This window comes from Magallana gigas, chromosome 3 (assembly GCF_963853765.1).
Source record: "Magallana gigas chromosome 3, xbMagGiga1.1, whole genome shotgun sequence".
NCBI lineage: Eukaryota > Metazoa > Mollusca > Bivalvia > Ostreida > Ostreidae > Magallana > Magallana gigas.
In genome coordinates, this window is record NC_088855.1 from 14,493,892 (window position 1) to 14,513,707 (window position 19,816).

General features: G+C 32.0%; 2 protein-coding genes across 3 annotated transcripts; one reads left to right on the plus strand and one right to left on the minus strand.

The window, feature by feature from the left end:
* Positions 1 to 1,711: 1,711 nt before the first annotated feature.
* LOC105331361 (diacylglycerol O-acyltransferase 1) lies at positions 1,712 to 12,273 on the minus strand. 2 transcript variants are annotated; one of them, XM_011433504.4, is made up of 16 exons: positions 12,106 to 12,273; positions 10,939 to 11,026; positions 6,539 to 6,579; positions 5,994 to 6,079; positions 5,847 to 5,899; positions 5,469 to 5,571; positions 4,934 to 5,080; positions 4,771 to 4,842; positions 4,265 to 4,368; positions 4,118 to 4,156; positions 3,841 to 3,927; positions 3,499 to 3,611; positions 2,715 to 2,780; positions 2,533 to 2,620; positions 2,348 to 2,410; positions 1,712 to 2,021 (listed from the first exon to the last, which is right to left on the minus strand). In XM_011433504.4, exons 1-16 carry the CDS (start codon positions 12,240 to 12,242, stop codon positions 1,863 to 1,865), a joined length of 1,446 nt encoding a protein of 481 aa, XP_011431806.3. In that variant the 5' UTR covers positions 12,243 to 12,273; the 3' UTR covers positions 1,712 to 1,862. The 2 variants fall into 2 exon arrangements, with proteins under 2 accessions (XP_011431806.3, XP_011431805.3); XM_011433503.4 differs by lacking the exon at positions 12,106 to 12,273 and adding an exon at positions 11,191 to 11,801.
* A 151-nt stretch (positions 12,274 to 12,424) lies between these two features.
* On the plus strand, positions 12,425 to 16,246 carry LOC105331362 (TBC1 domain family member 20). The gene is made up of 8 exons (XM_011433505.4): positions 12,425 to 12,626; positions 13,194 to 13,367; positions 13,550 to 13,630; positions 13,921 to 14,107; positions 14,327 to 14,428; positions 14,611 to 14,752; positions 15,028 to 15,215; positions 15,676 to 16,246. Exons 1-8 carry the CDS (start codon positions 12,524 to 12,526, stop codon positions 15,860 to 15,862), a joined length of 1,164 nt encoding a protein of 387 aa, XP_011431807.3. The 5' UTR covers positions 12,425 to 12,523; the 3' UTR covers positions 15,863 to 16,246.
* The last annotated feature ends 3,570 nt before the right edge of the window (positions 16,247 to 19,816 follow it).

Consider the following 19,816-nt stretch of genomic DNA (forward strand, 5'->3'; position numbering starts at 1 on the left):
TGCATTAACCAATGGAATAATCATCAAAATTTATTTTGTTTACAGGACTTGAATTCTTTATGTCACATGAAATCCTGCAAGAATTAACATTGTAACTGCTAATTTTTTTTTGGAATTTTCTAGGCATGAATTAAACAATGTCATGTACCAGGTATATGTACATGCAAATGACATTTGTTCTTTCAGGCATTCTTTTATCAATTATTGAAGATATCAGACAAGAAGTGATCCATGTGTATTGAATTATTTTTATTTGCATTAGTTATAAAGCTTTCAATGTACAATATATAAGGTACAAATAGAATTTTATATAGAATAGAAACTCTAAATAAAGACTGGTCTGGCAATAATTAAAACTATTTCTTACATCTTTTATAATTGTTAAATGCAAGAGTGTAATTAAGTAGAATTGTCACTCAGTATCTATTGAGGAGAGAAAAAAACATCCTCACAAAAACGTCTATTGCTTTCGCACATGCCAGAATCCAGCCCCATGTTGCTATCAATATAATCTGCAAGATTTTGCCCTAAAGTGTCAAGTTAATTAAGCAGATGCACTTGGTACAAAATTATGGTTAAATGATTAATGTCAGAACAAAACAACACACATAATACATGTACAGTACCTACCTCTAAACAAATACATGTAAATGGACTCAAAGAATGCATCACTATTTGTAAATATACAAGTACACAAATAATGCTCATTATATCTAAAAAATCACAGCTCATTTGTTATATCTTGGAGACAGCATGTGAGATCAGCAAGGAACCGCACACAGTGATTCAATATGGGCAACACTTTATCTGTATATGAATTACATAAAGACATAAAAATCATATACATAATACTGGCTTCTGCTCTATTTTATTCTAAGCTTCTATCATACCATGGTGATCCCCTGCAATCCATCATTTTCATCATCGGCTGTATGTGATATGATTGATTGATTTTTATTTTTTTTAGCAAAAAGGTCAGAGGAAATTTTTTTTAAGAAAGGTTTTCAGGCATATAAGTATAACAGGATCAAAAAAGCGAAAAACATCAAGATACAAATAAAGGTGTTGATTCAAGAATTAAGGTGTTGAAATAGAGAAAGTATTCTCTAGTGTTTGTTTTGATTGGAATGAGCTTGAAGTCTTTGTTCTTCATAACCCTGAGAGTGTTTTATTTTTAGACTGAACATTTACCGGTACATATGAACTCATTGACTAGCTTCATAACAAACCATGGAAACAAACTTTTCTATATTAAAAACTGTCAAATATGCAGACTGCTTCCTTATACATGTAATTCAAAAGAGAGAAAAAGGTTCAGAATATATCAACAACAAAACAAAATAAAAACTTGCAGAACATCATCATGCACAAATGTAATTTGTAACAGGTTTTTCTCCATTCAAAAAATTGGTGTAGTTACAGGTAAATAGTTTACCTCATATGACCGTGTATTACATATTATTTTAATTGCATTGGTTGTGATACAAATAAGGAGCAAATCTTGTGAACAAAAATCAAAAGAAATTAAAGTAGCTACATGTGATATGTACTCTCATATGACGAGGCAATACATATTTTAGTTGCATTATAATACAATTAATGAACAAAACAATTAACTAGTACATTGAAGTCTGATACTCTCTCAAAACTTCAACATCACAAAATAATCAAAATCACTTTTACAATCAACTTCTTTGTGTTTTTGAAACACCAAATAGTCTCACATTCATATTATGTTTTTTAAACACAAACTAATCATTTCTAATTCTTCATGTTTCATTTGCAACTTGTATGGCACATCCAAAAATATATTTATTTTTTTTTCAAAATTTTTTACCCTAATACACACAAAATTTCAGTCCTCAGTTATGGAAGGACAGAAGGACATTTCCGACGTAATAGTCATGGACGTAGGCTAGGATGGCAATTGGCTGGCCCAGAATGAGGGACAACCACACAATCATGTTCCCGATCTGGTGGCGACCTTTACAAAACTTTGCTGTAAACATTGCCAGGGGTACCTGCACAGAAATCAAGAGTCACCATTTCAAATCATTACTTTAACAGATTTAATGGAGACAGCAATCAATCACTCGTCTCATTTCTAAATTTTGTAGGTAATTTTCAGTGACAGTCATGTTTTATAAGAGAGTTACTGTATCATTAATACAGAAAAAGATTTTTTTTCAAAAGTAAATATGATCAATCTTAAGTTTAAAGATGACATTGTTTGGATATGAAATAAGGGTAAATTGATACACACTGTAATTTTTATGCTAACGAGATCTATGATATATTACACAACAAATTCCTAATTTTTTAGAATCACTTTCTGCCTGATACTTACTTGCCCCAACATTGCTGTGAAAGCCCACACTCTAAACATTCTTAGAGGAACACTAAGTAAATACTAAAAAGAAAATAAAGAAAATTTGTTGAAACATGTGTTTGATTGAACATGTCAAATAAAATTTCAAAACTGTGAATATATCAATAAGTTCGAGGCATCAACCTCAAGATACCAGTACACACCTCATGGAAGAAAGCTGAGGTAGCAAACACAGCGACTGAAGCAACTTGTTTAGACACACCACGTCGAAGAAGTGGTTTGTATAAGTGTCTGCAAAAAAAAAAGATTTGTATGTAAACCATGAACTTTTTCATCTGTTGTGCAAAAATAATGAAAAACTTAATCAAAAGTAAACTTGACCAACCTGAGCGCCCATCTATGGACTGGAATGTTCCAATTTTGCCAGAATTCAGAAATTGACTCGGCATTCCTGAAAATGTGACAGAGAAAATTATGTACATTCTCATAATAAAATCCGTACTTGTATATACAATGTACTAAACATAAATGTGCTAAAGGACTATGTGCGGTTTTATGCATTTTTTGCCCCCAAAATCAAAGTTTTAGAAAGAGTTTTAAAAATAAAGTGAAAGATAGTTCAAATCATATTGGAAGTAAAGGTGTAAAAGGTTATCATCACAGTGACGTCATAATGTAGGAATGACGTCATGAAGATTGCATTATTTTGATATATTGGTGTTTTGTAGCAAATATGGGTGTTTTCCGATGATTTTTTGACTGGGAAACATCGAGCGCAGGCTTGCTCATGTACCATTTTTTAGTATAACGTGTATAACTATCTGAAGAAAAACATATGTTAAAATCGCACTTGAGCAGACCTGCGCTCTATACCTCCGAATGCAAAATATAGTGCAAAAATGAGAATATTTTCATTTGTTTGCAAATTTGCGGGAATTAGGTCATTTAGGTGACGTCATAGATAAACAGCGAAAAAGCGATGATGACTAAAATCAATATTAAAGTTATAGGAATCCTCTATACAATGATTTGTGAAGATTTTATTTTTATACGATACTAATTAAAAATTGGTTGATATCGGGGGCAGATATTTGGCCATACCGCACATAGTCCTTTCAGAGAAGAACGCTGTATATAGTATGAATGGTATAATGTATATAGTAACTTGCCACCAATCTTTGTAGAACTCTCTGTCTCCAAACCGCAATAATTCTGCTGACACATTTAGACAGGAATGGAAGAACCAGTAGAAAAAGATCAGCCAAATCAAGTGGTTGGGAACCTGTAACAAGATTTACTGAATATACAAGCAAATCAAGATAAAATTAGAACAAAATATTATCATCAGCTATTGGATTCCTTTCCCTTCAATGACATTGTATCCTTAAGCCAGTAAGGTGGAAAGTTGTACATTACAAAAAAATAATGTACATGTATATGCACATCTCTTCAAAAACTAAATCACTGAACCTGCTTTCAGATCCAGTTTCTTGATTGTTTTGCTTACTTACAGCTAATTTAAGAAGTCTTTCAATCACTAAAGGAATCTCCATATCTGTGAGTGGTTTCAGGGAATTGTTCACCGTGGGTATGATCCACTGTAAATACAAACAAATCAATAGCTCAAACTCAGACTTCTATCAATCCTACAAAAAACAGTTGATCTAAAGTGAAAGTTAAAGGTTCTTTTGTTGGCCAGAAGGTAGGAAATATTAATTTTATTCTCATATACATTTTGAATGTATATTAGTCAGACACAGGACTTGAACTTTATTGAAAATTGCTGACCTGTTGCACTAAGCCTGTCATTAGCTGGGCCAAAAACATCTGAAATTCAAGAAAAAAACTATATACCAATTGTTACTCAAACTATTTCTTATTTGAAAGGAATATATTTTACATATATATTTTATGATGCCAGTGAAAATGCTTTACCATTTCTACAATTCTTTTAAGTAGAAATCTTTTCCTGATTCGGATGGTTCTTGGAAAGTTGAGTTCATAGCAGAGGGTTGGTGTACAGATGAAATAATACATGTCTGTAATGTTGTAAATATTGGTATAAATGTAACAAAAATTCATTCATGACTAATTTAGTTGCAACATCTTCAGAGGAAAAACTGTTAACGTATGACATTTGGCTGTGTATTCTACTTAATGCTTTTGGCAGAATGTGGATTCTGCTAAATCAAGTACATCGCTATAGACCATGCATATGTATGTATGTTTAAGAATAGGAACAATAAGGAATACACTAATTCTAATCCATGCCAACTTATTGAAAAACTAGTTTATAAATATTGTACATGCCAAATATAATACATGTACGTTTAGAGATAATCTTGCATCAATTTTAAATTCAATTATTATACTTAATACGTGTACCGTACTTGTATTCTATAAAATATAAAATGACTCCATTAATTACGTAGCTGGCTTACCATTCAGTGTGAGATTATCTGGGTAACTGACAAAAGTTGTTTGGACATCACCATTCATCACATTCTTTGAGACTATAACAAAACATAGTAAAAACTGATTATCTTCAACTAATATCAATGTAAGGAAGAATACCAGGGATTACTTTGTTATACAGATACTTACGGGCTGGTTCAGACATGCTGACTGACTTCCTACGGTGTGACTTTTTGACTTCGGCCTTCTTTTCCCGACACCATTTGTTGACACAAACGTAGGAGACTAACTTGAGAAATACAACGGTGGCCACCCCACAAGTGACAACAGAAAACCCTGAAAAAAAAGTACAAGTCAATTATTACAGGCATTATTCATTTATATCAGTCTAATATTTAGAAACATTACACTAATCAATGTACACTACTCTTTTATATGGGACAATTTAAAAGAGGATCGAATGGAACTTTTTTGAATCATTGTATTTAATTAATGGTTGTCAGTGTTCCTGGGTGAGCACCATTTCACTGCTTTGTAAGAATTGAAATTACATGTAGTTGGTTTATTCTTTTATGGTAGATTCTTAAAAATCACTAAACTTACAAACTCGTTATTTGTAAGAATGAATATTTGAGAGCATGGGTGACCTACGAATTCCACATACATTGGTCACTCATAATCAAGGGTGATGCCGCAATAGCTGCTGTGTGGTCCGGACACTTACCTGGGTTAGGGTGGACGTACAGGATAACTGTGGCTGGAACAGTCAGGCTCAATAACAGATTGGTCGCATTCAGCACCATTCCTAGCCTCTCTGACAGCCATTCCTGCCACAAGACATTATATCTATCATATACATGTATTTATATCACATAGCAAATGATTGGATTCTAAGGAGAAATAGAGGATCCATCATTGTTCCCCAAAGGAGAAAAGCCCTTTACAAATTAATGTGAAAAGATTTGAAAAGCTCAACATGCATTATGCACCATATTTAATTCAGCATAACTGTGAAACTTTCTAAATGAATTGAAAATGCACCCAACTTTAATTTGAATTCAATGTGCATAGATCTATGAATACATGTGTATAATGAACTTACTTTTGATAACAATACTTCTACAGCAAATGCAAATAATATGTAGAAATTTTCAGCTGAAAAAAAAAAAAGATTTAAAAATTATGTACTGATAATCTTCCCTCTGGATATTGATGGGATAAATACTCCAGTAACTTTAAAATAACCTACAAAACAGTAGAAGGGCGTTGGGCCAGCTGTACGGCTCTGACAGGAAGTACTGGATGACCTTGAGAGGGTCAATCAGGATTCCATATCTGAAAAAAGTGAAAGATTTCTATACTTATATCAGATCTGTTTAACAAACCTCCCTACATTCCCCTTCTTCTGATATTTATTGTTTTACTAATACATGGACTAAAATGAAGTGATGAAAAAAATATTAGATCTGTTTGTTAGATGCATTTCCATATTTCCACATTCCCCTTCTCTCAGTAGTTACAATGTATTGATTTATAATGCACGGACAGGTAATATACCGGTAAGTTGTTAAAAGGCCTCAACTTTCAGGCAGATTTGTGCAACAGTTGTGGTTTTCTACACTAATAATTGGTTAATACAAATCAAAGGATGCATTTAGAAATCATTTGAATAGCACATTGATTTTCATTTTTTATTTTTGACAATATTACTTCCTTTGAATTCTCTATAGTGTATACAATAAGGAGTAACACATTTCCTTTCTTTATTCTATAAATGAGTGTACATGTACTTACTTAATCAAATTTTCAATAAACAATCTGGTATTTGACAGCGCCTGAAAAGTAAAAAGTTCAATAGATTTTTCAATCACTTTAAACAATACTGAATAAATGGAGATAATTATCTGTATATAGTTTTAGATTATACAAGCAAATCAAGATAAAACCTATGAGACATCTTAAAATCATATTATCAATCGTATCCACTTGACTGTATGCTTTAATTTAACCCTTAGATAACAACATGCAAGTTATTACTGGTATTTACTGTAATAGGGTAGATATATAGCGCTGATAAGAAAAAGAGTTTTTAGTCCTGGCTATAAAGGGAGACATTTATCAATAGCCTTGAAATACTCGTGCATTGACAAGTCTTGTTTCAACAAACGCAATATTCTAGAGATCTTCAAGTTCAAGGTAGAACTTTGTCCAGTAAACAAAATTTCGGTACTTATATCTGCCAAGGACATACGGTGATACCGTTATCAAGAAGTGAAGATTCTTAATTTCTTATAAGGACAATTTTATTTAAAGTATCCTATACTTGCGACAATTTCCCTCCAAAGTGGCCAATTTACAAATCAAGGAGTAACTGGTGGTTCTACATTTTATCATTTATAATTAATCCTTTAGATTAAATTGGTATAGCATTACTTCATGTTCAACTATTTCAGGAAAAGTTTCCATTAAAAAAAAGAAGAAATTTTAAGTACGACACTCAGGAGAATGTAAAAAGACTTTTCATCCAAAGAAAAGTTTATCGGTAAACTTTTACACTGAAGTGTGAATTCATTTTTTTTTTCTCAAATTTCTTTCAAATAGGGCAATACCAGTTGAACTTTCAAGTGTAAACAAATTACTTGTACCGGTCCATATATTTTTTATTTAAAAATTTCTTTGTCTGCATTCATATCCTTGACTCATATCTCACCCCTCAACCAGTTTTTATTTTTTTTATGTGTTGTTACCTAACTCAAGGCCACTCTATTTATATTTCTTGCATTATCAATCTTAATTGACAGGCCCGTTTCCATCCACACATTATCAAACAAAGGGAAAGGGTTTTTCTTTTATATAAAAATCCATTTTGGCAAGTTGCAATCACTAGGACTTTAAGTGACAAATTGATATAATGTGCAATGCATGCATTGCACATGTTATACTTCCTGATATATTTACTAAACTTTCATACTTAATACTGTAAGTGGTGTAAACTTGAATATCACATGTGAATACAATAGATGAATGTTTTTAAGTGTTTATTAAGAATTTCTAACTTATCTGAGTCACGTATACATGTATAATGAATGTTTGACCCTGAATTTTAAAAATTACACTACCAAGTTTGTTATATCACTTGAAATTAGCTGCAGTTCTGCAGCTAAGTTGAAATCATTTACACATGATTGATGCAAATGCAAATTTCCTGATCATATCACTAATTTTTTATCAGATCCTTCATTCTAACATCCCACTTCTAAACCTTTGATTTTAAAACACATCAATCTCAATTATCTTAACAGACCTTCTGACTGCTTAAATTTCAATTACCCAGTACCAGTTATATTCAATTAGAAACATCAATATTGTGTGATTTTAACTCTTTTTCATGCAAATTTCAAGCACTATATTTTACTGCAGTGAAATTTTAAAAATATTGTTACAAATAGCACAGTTCTATAAAGTCATGATTTTTTTTCCAGAAAAGATACTGTTAAAGTTTTAAAATCATAATTTAGCACACACATGAAGTCCAAAATCCAAATCTCACAAAAAGTGCAGGTCTTTGCAAAGACATTTCAAAATTATAACATTAAATGAACTTTTTAACAGGTGAACAACTTTTTAACAAAGCCCTGATTTTCCTATTTAAATAATCAACAAAAGATTCGCTTCAGCTGTTTGCTCTCTTTCAAGGTCACCAAAAATAGCTGATTCAGCTCTGAGGAATTACATGTGTCTGTATGGTATGAATGCATTGCCTACTGCATGTCTGATTGTCACTTTAAAATGGTAAACAGCGCCAGAAGTTGAATTGGATCATCAATAACAGTTATCAAAATGTTCTCAGCGATACAAGTCATTACAATAAATAAATATAACCTGCATTTTTCAAAAATCTTCTAAACCTCAAAATTGATGTAGAAAAATCTGCATTATACCAGTTTTCCACTGATTTCCTTACAAATAGACTAACATTTATTTCAGTATATCATATACTTGAGATGATGCATAAAAAGTAACAAATTTAAGGCTTCTTTTATAAATTACATGCAAGGTGCAGCAAGCAAAACTTCATAGTCATTTTTCTCTATCGGTATACAGATCAATGAAAGTAATGCAATATGATCTCTAAAATTGTAAATCTGCATAAATCTATTTAATATAATACAGATGAAGGTATATGTACTTTTATATTTGCCCTACTTAAATCAAATACTGGAGACTGGATTAACCTGTTCATATAAATGGCTGTATTCTATTCACTTGGTACCAGTAAAATACCTTTACCTGTATTTAAAAGGTCAAGGTCTTGTCCAGCTGTTCATGCTAATATCACTCTATATTACAAAAGTGTCTAATTTGATTTGACCCGTGTGATTCATAATTTATCAAAATTTGAAACAATTCATTGCAGAACAGAATTTTTGATTTTATCTATTACCTGAATACCAGCTTATTCTTTATTTTTATAGTACCAATTTACTAGTAAAAGTTTGCTTTAATTTGCTTGGCATCAGTTCAAAATATGAGAGTGCCATTTTATTTGTCCCAGACATACATGCAGGGTATACACGTACCAGGGATGGGGTCAATTACAATGGAAAGTAATTAATTAAATTACAATTACTTGCTTAAATTCTTCAATTAAATTACCATTACCATTACATGAGTTTTCAAATGTAATTAATTAAATTACAATTACTTTGCAGATGTAATTAATTAAATTACAAATTACATTTTCATCAAAATTTACTGAAACCATGATTTATATACAACAGATAAACATTTAAGGAGGTATATCTATAAAATGAATAAAATTTCCTCATAATCAAAATAATTTCACTGTTTGAGAATTTGCTAACTATTCTGTTAATTAGTTACAATTTTTGGAAAGAAAAAATATATATTTGGTTTTTATTGATTATTTTAAAACGCAGGTACTGGTAGTCACAATAAGGAGGTGTCCCATACACCCTGATATTCAATAAACATTTAAAAGTCATATCCCTTAACCTACACCTACCATGTCAACTAAAGTATTTCTTGCATGCAAAACTATTATATAAAAACTTTCTCCTTTGCATTTTTATACACTATTTTTTTTTCTTTTGTAAATACAATGCCGAAGTTCAGGTTAATCTCGGGTAGAGGACAGACTATAATTGTTATCAAAACACAATTCACACCTGTTGTTCTCTACCTAATTATCAAAATGTTTGCAATAAGGGAACATACCCTGTGGACATGTTGGGCATCAAAAACTAAAACCCATTTGAAGCCATACATTTTAGCTCTGTGTATTTTAGGCTATCAATTACAAAGCATGACTTGATAGTTTATATAATTTCGATAACACTGATTTTGTTTGTAAATTGAACAATGATGTTTTAAACTAACTCAATGATAATTGACACACTAATTATTCTAATAAGGAGGGAAATAAGTATTTGTAAGAAAAAAGAGATCAAACAAATCATAAAATACATTTGGGAAACTTATCATTAAATATTGAATCATTGAAAAAATCCATTTTGAAAAATATTTAGTATGATACATGTATATATAATAATAGTTCAATGCTTTTTAACTACTCTTCGAACTTGACCTAATGTACCATTGTGTGGGGGAAAATGGGTAGTGGAAAGCTTAATGTTTATATGTCCATCAGTGTGTAATTGAAAGTAATTGAAAAGTAATTGGAATTACATGCCTTTTTTGAAAGTAATTAATTAAATTACCATTACATGTAATTGAAAATGTGGCCAATTACACATTACTTCCAATTACATCAAAATTTGTAATTAATTACACTCAAATACCATTACAAATTACCATTACCCCATCCCTGACACGTACCTGTATAATTTTCAAATGAACAGTAATGAGACTTACCCTTTCATTCTAGAGCAAGTGCATGTATTTCTGGGCCAAATATTTTACAATTATCAAATGATAAAGACTCATTCAGACTGATTTCCATATAGAATGAAATATGCCTATACATGGAAAAAAAATTATTCCAGATTATTTCTATCACATTTCTGCTAGAAGCATTAGATGCAAAAACTGGGTGATTTTTTTTTTCATAATACAATTCAAAGAGTGACACAAAGTATCTTTCTTCTTGAAATATCATGCTCAGAATTTCCAAGGAATAAATACTAAGTAAAAGCTAAATGATGTTTACTTACCAACAAAAGAATACAGAGATTCAACAAGCCCCTGTAGTTGGTAAAGCCACTATCTGTACTAAATAATGAATCAGCATGCTTGTGGATGCTGTAAAGGAAAAGAACAGAATGACGAAATGCTGCAGTGGTTTAAAAATAATTTTTAAAAAACATTAAAATCTTATGTTTGTACAGTAGACCAGATATCCGATTGAAAAGCTACAGTGATTTTACAATTTAACACCCTCTACCACCCAAAAACAAAAAACTTACAATCCTTTTTTATTCAAAGAATTCAAAATATACTCTGGTTCCAATAAAAATGATGGGATCCACTTTGACCAAGCTTTTTTATCAGTCTTATTACCACTTGAGTCCTCACTCTTTTCACTATTTGTTACCTCTGCTAAATTACAGTAAGCTTCAGTTTTTTGGTCACAGTCAAGCTTTGTTCCAATGTCATCATGCACTTTGCAATTTTTATCACACTTTTTGCAGGTTGTGTCAAGATCTGAATTTGCATAACTGTTTGAGTCAACACCACTGTCTTTAGATTCACTGCTCTCAGATCTCTCTCTCCTTTTCTGCTGTGAATTTCTTATATACTCAGAATTATTATTGATGTCACCAAAGGACACCTCTGCATTTATTCTGTAATGTTTGGTACTTGAAACTAAATCCACTGACTTTTCCCCAAGCTGTGTTGGAAAGACATCATCCAATATTCTGTTGTCAATCAACATCTTAATTCCACAGAGCAATGTGAATTGCAAATGCAAAAATAAACTAAATTTGAATGCCTCACAATAAGTTCTTCTGGATTAAATCTTCGAAAATTCTGCAATTCTCAGGGAATCCCCATGTAGATCTCTTTCAAACCTACACCAGGCTTCTGCACAATACATAAACTGTGTATACTAAATATGCTAAAAATCAGCTGTAAATAAACATGATAACACGCTTATTGGAAAACTGCAGCACTATCGCACGTGCAACCGTTTTCGATTGGTTCTCAAGTTTGGCCTTCATGATAGAGCCGTGAGGCTATTTATATACGTGAGTGGTCACTGCGTGGGGTTTACCTTTGATTCAGTGAACCGTGATATTTACACCTATGGTGTATCGTAAGTAAGACTGTCGGCGCATACTGAATAGGAAAAACAGAAAATACACTTTTATAAAACTTACGGTTTATCCGGCTCGTTTTCTTTGTGTCTCTGTTGTTCTTTACTAATGGCTTCAACTTGCGTGACACTTATGGTTCGACGCAGACGTGTAGTAGTACCTTCGCTTTTAGATTTTTTAATTCCGGACTTTGTTGCCATTTTTACCGGAAGCTGAGAATTGTATCAACATCGCATAGATCATGTAAAAGAAAAATACAAATTTATTAACAAGTCACAAAATCAGAGCTGTTGAAAAACCACGATTTTTTATTTCTATACCTAGTTAACACATACAGTATGTCAAATATTATACATTGTCTGTGATAGTTAAATTTCTTCGTTGTTTTATCCTGATGATATAAGGGGCAGGTAATAGCTGTCTGCTCCTCCGGTGTATGGTCTTCACAAATGACGTGTAGAAATTATGTTTGCAAGCAGATATGGTGATTGAGAGAAGGAAAAATCGGTCGAAAATAGACAAGACATTAGACAGAACTAATTCTGTCAGCGAAAATATTATTGAAAGCTCAAACATCGAAGAAGGTAATACATCCAATATATTCACAAGACCATGAAAATGTGTCGCATATGTTGAGAATTAAATGAGCTTGACTGATGCCTTATAATTTGATATGTATTCCTGATAACAAGATAGGTACGTTTTTGTCAAATAGAGGATGTACTATAATGACACCATGTGTAGATGTTTATGTACAGGTCAATGAGTTCACATGCATTGGCATGTAAGGGGAAGAAGAATTAAGGTACTAAAGTCTGTCACTGATGATTCACTGATGGTCTCTTGGTCTACCATTTCTTCAAGAGAACTCCATTCCAAATAACATTGTTTTCACAATTAACTAACCTCATCAGGAAAAAACAACAATTCTCTTTAAATCCTTCTCTTTTTAATTTAATCACACATATTTCTTACCAAATATCATTTTCATTATATCATTATGATAATAAAATGATATTTGTTTTTAAATAAAGCAAGTGACTCATATCAAGAGAAAAAATAAGAACCTAATCATCTTATTTATACATAAAATGAACATTAGGTATATAATGATTGTTGATGTTGTACATGTACTAATTATTTTTCTACAGAGTATTCGAAAAAAGAGAGAGAAATCTTAGATACTTTATCAAGCAATGATGTAGACATTGAACGATTAAGAAGTTTTGCTGTAAGTCCAGGTGGATTACTGAATGATGATATACGAAAAGAGGTTTGGCCAAGGCTGCTTGATGTTGATGTTACAGACATTCCAAAGAAACCTCGTAAGTGATACGTCATGTAAAAAATCTTTAAATGCAATTTTTGCTTGTAAAGTGGTTAAGAATGAATGGTTGTTGAAAACTGATAGAAAAAGACCCAAGGAATCAAACTATTGCTAATCATATTTAAATTTTTAAGTTTTATCTTAGAAAAAATTTGGATACTGATGTGTTTTATTTCTTAGCCGAGGAGGTTTTACATGGACACAGAGATTATACTCAGGTTGTGATGGATGTTAATCGGTCCTTGAAGAGATTCCCCCCAGGTGTGTTTCCATTCTTATGCATTACATGAGCAATTTTTTTAAAAGATCACCTAAGTAAATTAAGACAATGTTATTTTGCTGTTCTCAATAAACCAAGTTCATGTTCTCAGTCAGAAATATGATATCATTAGTGTAACATGAAAAGGGAAACTGTTATTTTCTCTTTATAAAAACAAGAAAGCTGTCTTTTCACAAAAAGAACACCTGTAACTCGCTCTAATTTACATGTACAGTACTCTTCTATACAATATGTATTCCCGAGACTGTATCATATATGTCTACTGTTTCAGGTATGGAGGAGGAGGTCCGAATGTCGTATCAGGACCAGCTAGTAGACTTGATCATGAGGGTTCTAGTGCAGCACGAGGAACTTCACTACTACCAAGGCTATCATGATATCTGTGTCACATTTCTGCTTGTTCTGGGGGAGGATCTAGCCTTTGCTGTCCTTGATGTTTTATCATTACAACATCTCAGGTATGCAAAGTCTTGTCGCTGAAAAACCTTAGTGTAACGTTTAAAATAATAATGTATTGAATGTTTCTTAATCATTTGAGAATAAAAAGATATTTTGACAGTACTCTTAAAAGTAGATCATTTGTATTGTTTTCTACCAGGTATATCTATTTTTTATTAAAATTTTCATTGTTTTGGTGATCCAACAAAGCAGTATACAGTTAATTTACTTGGTAACAGGGATTTCATGGATGTCAACATGGACCGAACAAAACATATACTCAACTACTTGTACCCTATTGTGGGAAGAGCCAGTCCTAAATTACGACAATTTATGGAAGAGTGGGTTTCTTATTCATTATTGACTTTTTAGCTTGTCTTACCAGTCAAATTCATTCATTTTATGAGTTAGAGTTTCTTAAAGTTTCATAGGTTATGAATTTGAAGTTTATGATTTTTCTTCATAGAGTAAATCAAACATCATACTTTATACAAATGTACATGTATATCAATTATATTTGTAGATCTGAAGTAGGAACTGTGTTTAGTTTAAGCTGGTTGATAACATGGTTTGGTCATGTCCTTGGTGACCTAGATTCCATTGTGAGGCTCTATGATTTCTTCATGGCCAGTGCTCCACTAATGCCAATATACATGGCAGCCTCTGTAAGTATATATATATATATACTAGACATAATGATTTACAAGGTATAAATTTATAGCCAATTTGGACTTAACAAATTTTTTTTACATGAAGTTGAGTTTCTTTTTCAAGGAGTGTTAGTTTCACTAAAGCCTTATTTTCATTGTAATCTTGTTTCAAAAATCTTTGTATTTTTTATGTATTTGAATGATTATTAATTTCTGACGGAAAACTGTTAATAGTTGATATCTAGATCATATTAAAATATAGCATTGATATCTTACAAATACCTTTGTAGATCGTTTTATATAGAGAAAAGGAAATTCTTGCAAGTGAGTGTGAAATGTGTACCTTACACGGAATGTTATCACATATACCTGACAATCTGCCTTTTGAAGAATTAATTGTCACAGCCAAGGATCTGTTCTCAAAATGTCCCCCCAAGATAGTTGCAAAAGAAGCTGCAGAGATTCATGAGCAAAAAAAGTAAGGCTATATCATGTATTACTTTTAAACAATGAATAGTACAGTCAAACTTCTTTATCTCAAACTAGATGGGACTGTTTAAAAACTTCAAGATATCCGAGTATTTGAGATATTGAGGGCAAAATTCTGTAAAAAAAAAAAAAAAAAGAAAAAAAAAAATGGTTAGGACTTAAAAATCACTTCAATATATCCATTGTATTTGAGATATCAGTGTTCAAGATATAGAGGTTTACCTGTTTTAATGACCTTTGCAATTTTGAAGAAAATATAGAACAGTTGAATATCCAAAAAAGGTTTGTGACTCCTTGTAATTGTCGTTACATTTTATTGATTTAAATCAAGAAAACAGTTAAAGTACCGATACTTTATATATGATTTCATCACCCTTTACTACCAGCTGTATTGAGTTTGATGAACAGAGAACTCTGATCCTCAATATGGTCTTCTTTTTAATTCACAGACTAGCTTTATCACAATATAGAAGAAAAATCTCCCAAAGGAACAAGATTCCTCAGAAGGATGGATTATTAAAAAGCCTGATGGTCTTGGATGGAAATCGGCTGTACGTGAAAGTGACTTTGTGGACACTTGTTGGAATCATCACTGCAGCAGGACTAACCTGGCTCAACCACTATGTACATGATTAGAATCCAGGGAATACACTGCTGTCTAATGAATTCAATTTGATGTGTATCTTTTATGTACTGATACACTCTTTAGAAGACATGGTTGGAACACAGTGGTAATGATGCTGTCTTGCTGCTGATGCTGTGTACTTACCCGTTTTACAGATCATCTTCAACTCTAGCATCATTGATCATGATCAACTTCAACTTCAATCATGTACCAACTACAAGTTGATTATGATAACCGGTAGTCCCATTGTTAGTTGTATTTTTTATTTAAAAGTAAAACTGAATCATCAAATATTTTGACTGACAATTGTGATTGTTGTGACATTTCTTGTCATTATTTTGACATATCTGTACATAAAAGTCAATAGATTACATTTACCCAGTACTTTATATGTGAAGGTGTTCAATTCAAGCTGTGTTTTCTAGTCTTCTAATTTATTTGCTGTTTAATGTCTTTTTAAAAAAAAAGATTTTTTTTTACTTTGGGGCAGCAATGTTATGTTTATCTTCCTGCTCATTTGTAGTGCATTTTTTTCTTCTAAAAATTGATCAGAATGATAAAAATGTGTTGCTAGTACATGTACATGTATGTTAGTACTGTAAATGAATTGGAATGAAAAATATAAAGCCACATAACTGAGCTGCAATTGTCTCAAGAAAGTTTGTTGCAGTGGTTGAATTCACTTTTTTCAAAGATTATGTCCTGTAACCGTCTTTTGGGGAGAACGTTGCTTTTTCTTTGTAGCAATTTTACTTGTGGAGTTTCTGTCATTTGACTTGAAAACTTGTATTTTAGTTTCCCCAGAGGATACCCACACTTTGACAAGAAAATTTAAAACAAAAGAGATTTTATTATAGAGATGCAATGTTTGGTAACAGAAAGAATAGAAATTTTGGATAGTTTTCCCTTTTGACTTTGTGTTGACCCTGCAAAGGGTACAACTTAATTCAATTTTTGCAGAGTGTGGATTTGTGTATTTACTTTGTAAAATGGACAATTAGGTATTTTTACTTTTGTAATTTATTGCATTGATCAGTGTTGGCACACACTAACATTGGCAGTTTTTTGTCTGCTGTAGCTGGTTTATACATTGTACTTCCTTTTTTTGTTCTGTATAGACACCCCCCCCCCCCAAAAAAAAAGCCTGATTTCCCAGTGTCTGTCTACAGCTGGTAGTTTCTGTAAAGCACTGGGGAAGACTGAACTAAGATGAAGATAAAATGTTCATTTGTCAGATATTGTGTCGTTGAATATTAAATTTTTACATAAAGTACCATTTTATTTTTTCTCTTGTGATATGGTGGAACAATATCTTATGAGGAATTGCCACATCAGACATGAATGCAGAAACAGCATTTTTACAACGATTACTTTTTAGAAAAATCAAAAATAATGCTATTGACAACAACTGATAACAAATGCATGTGTACTACAATTGTACTCCAGACTAAGATTTTTCTATGATGTATTTATCGCTCAAAATATTGTCTGTCAAGAAACTAAGGACGGTTTTGATCTTTCATCATCATCATTAAATGATCAGAAATACATGTCATTAAAGTTCTTTAGAATCTGTCCTGGGATACAATGATTATCGACAACACACACAATAAACAACATCTAGACTACATGAACCCAAGGCCACCATTCAGACATGCCAGAAAATAGCCCTACTAACGCGACAGGTAATCAAAACGATCCTTGAAGGTCTGGCCATGGCTGTTTGTCGTGTCTACCACTTTATTTTTGTTTGCTGCTTTGTTTTGCTATAATTACCCTGTATCAAGGACGGCAAAAATCAACGCGTTAGCATTTTGCAAAGCAGCAGCAAATTCAGATAAAACGTGTAATATTTATAACTGGGACGATTCATGCATTATATATACATGCATGTTACATCTATCGTGTTTCATAAGATGTTAAATAAGTACATCACGTTATATTCATGCATACTATAGCTAGTTTTATATTGAACATTCAAATATTTACTGTTGATTTAAGATAATCTTTTTGTTAACATGAAGATATCTTGTCGAGACTAGTAAAATATTTACATGTACTTGCACTCAAATCAATTTTTTTATTTTTTTTTTTTTTTTTTGAATTTTTTGCTCGCCAGCGTTCCGAAGATATTCAACAAATATATGTATCTGTATTATGCTGTCTTAGATACGGCTTTGTAGTTTTAATGATTCAAATCCTTGCACGGGATATTGTAATTTGAGCTCTAGTGTTTAGATAATATTTATACATCAGTTATGGCTTTTGTAAGCGGTGTGAAGCATTGACTATATGCGCAGCGGCAAAATGGCATAGTCAGGATTTCACTTTACAATTTCTACCCGTATGGTATTCGCGGTATATAAAGTTTTGACACACCAATATAATCTGGAGAAATACACCAAACTCTTTGGTTTCTAAACAGGTATTTTAGTGTTCACATCACTTTAATCTAAATAGTAACTTAAAGAATTATTTTGTTTTCAGTCTAATTTTGTAATACATGTACATCTTGTGAAAAATTATGCACCAGTCGTAATGACGTATACGTTTTTAATCCTGTCTAAAAGTAAAGTATCTAGATTATATTGTTTCATATTTAATACACAATTATTAATAATTTCATTGGTATACAAATTATTTTCGATGGACACAAATTAACCTTCGTTATACATAACATGCGCAGATCTAGAAGTGGCAGGTTCCTACGCCAATGCGCCAATTTTATTATACTGTATAGATTACACAATATCTCTTGGCAGTATGTTTACTTGTTTCCCCTTTGAAATCCTCTAAATGATTTTTATGTTTTCTCAGTAAAAAAAAAATTATCGTATTCCCCAAAAAAGAGGCGGGACCGACAGACAGACGTAATATTTAATAATGCAACTGTTCAACAACATTCAACATACAGGTGTAACATGTGTGACCATAAAAAAGTAAGAAAATGTTATAACATGTTGACATTTTCTAAGTCTCTCATATCTTAGTATGATAACTAAAAGTACAACAGACCAATACATATGCATGCATCCCCACATGCAGTGCTACACGTATTACAGGATCGTGTGTAAATGGCATTCGAAGGCCAAATGAAACACCTTGAATTATTCACCTTTCAAAAGGATTCGAGCTTTGTTTGTCCAGTTCTTTGCCGACATAATTGATTTGGGGTTTAAGGCATTGCACGACATAAATATTTGGATTTTTTATCAAGGGAGCAAATATATCCGGGCAGATGCAGACTTAGGAACTATTTTCTTCCTTTGGGGGGTGTGACCAATCCCCCCTCCCCACTGATACATGAAAATTATGATTCCAAATAATTCTGATGACTGTCACTTATAATCGGAAGGTATATCCGTACAGTTAAAAGCATAAAAGACATTGTCTTATATGCAAATCAACCTGTTTACTACTCTGCCAGATGGTGCAAATATTTGAATAAGGAGTCCCTATGAAATACTTCTTCATTTTTATTGGTCAATTACCGATGCAATACCGGTACCTTACGGAATTACTGTATTCACGTCACTCATATTTAAATTGAGAAATAATGAAAATCCTAGGAAATTCTCCTCAACCCACCCCCTTCTCCTCACATGTGAATGCATTTTGATGCGCAATGAATTTATCACCTGTTAAGCATAAAAATAATTTAACAACTGAATGCAAAAATATAGTAAATATAGTCAAGTAACTACCCCAAAAATCTCCACACACCCTAACATATATTGAATCAAATATCAAGATTAGCAGATTGATAATTTTTTAAACCTTATAGCAATAACTTCTGTGTAGATACATGCACATGTAGTGATAAATTGTTTAAACGCACAATGCATGGACACAACACGCTCTTCTAAGACCTGACATGAACCCAAAGGTTACCTGAGGACACCTGATAAACATAAGTACAACGTTATCTCTTGACCTAGATTGGTCATCTCGGAAGTAAATTGAAT

Excerpts from the sequence above, each read along its gene's own strand:
- LOC105331361 (XM_011433503.4), bottom strand. The coding sequence starts at position 11,660 with ATGTTGATTGACAACAGAATATTGGATGATGTCTTTCCAACACAGCTT. Across the intron at positions 11,027-11,190 it reads TCTTTGAATAAAAAAGGATT|CATCCACAAGCATGCTGATT; the intron begins GTAAGTTTTTTG and ends TTTCCTTTACAG. Across the intron at positions 4,843-4,933 it reads CAGCATGTCTGAACCAGCCC|TCTCAAAGAATGTGATGAAT; the intron begins GTAAGTATCTGT and ends GTTTTGTTATAG.
- LOC105331362 (XM_011433505.4), top strand. The coding sequence starts at position 12,524 with ATGGTGATTGAGAGAAGGAAAAATCGGTCGAAAATAGACAAGACATTA. Across the intron at positions 12,627-13,193 it reads AAGCTCAAACATCGAAGAAG|AGTATTCGAAAAAAGAGAGA; the intron begins GTAATACATCCA and ends ATTTTTCTACAG. Across the intron at positions 13,368-13,549 it reads AGACATTCCAAAGAAACCTC|CCGAGGAGGTTTTACATGGA; the intron begins GTAAGTGATACG and ends TTTATTTCTTAG.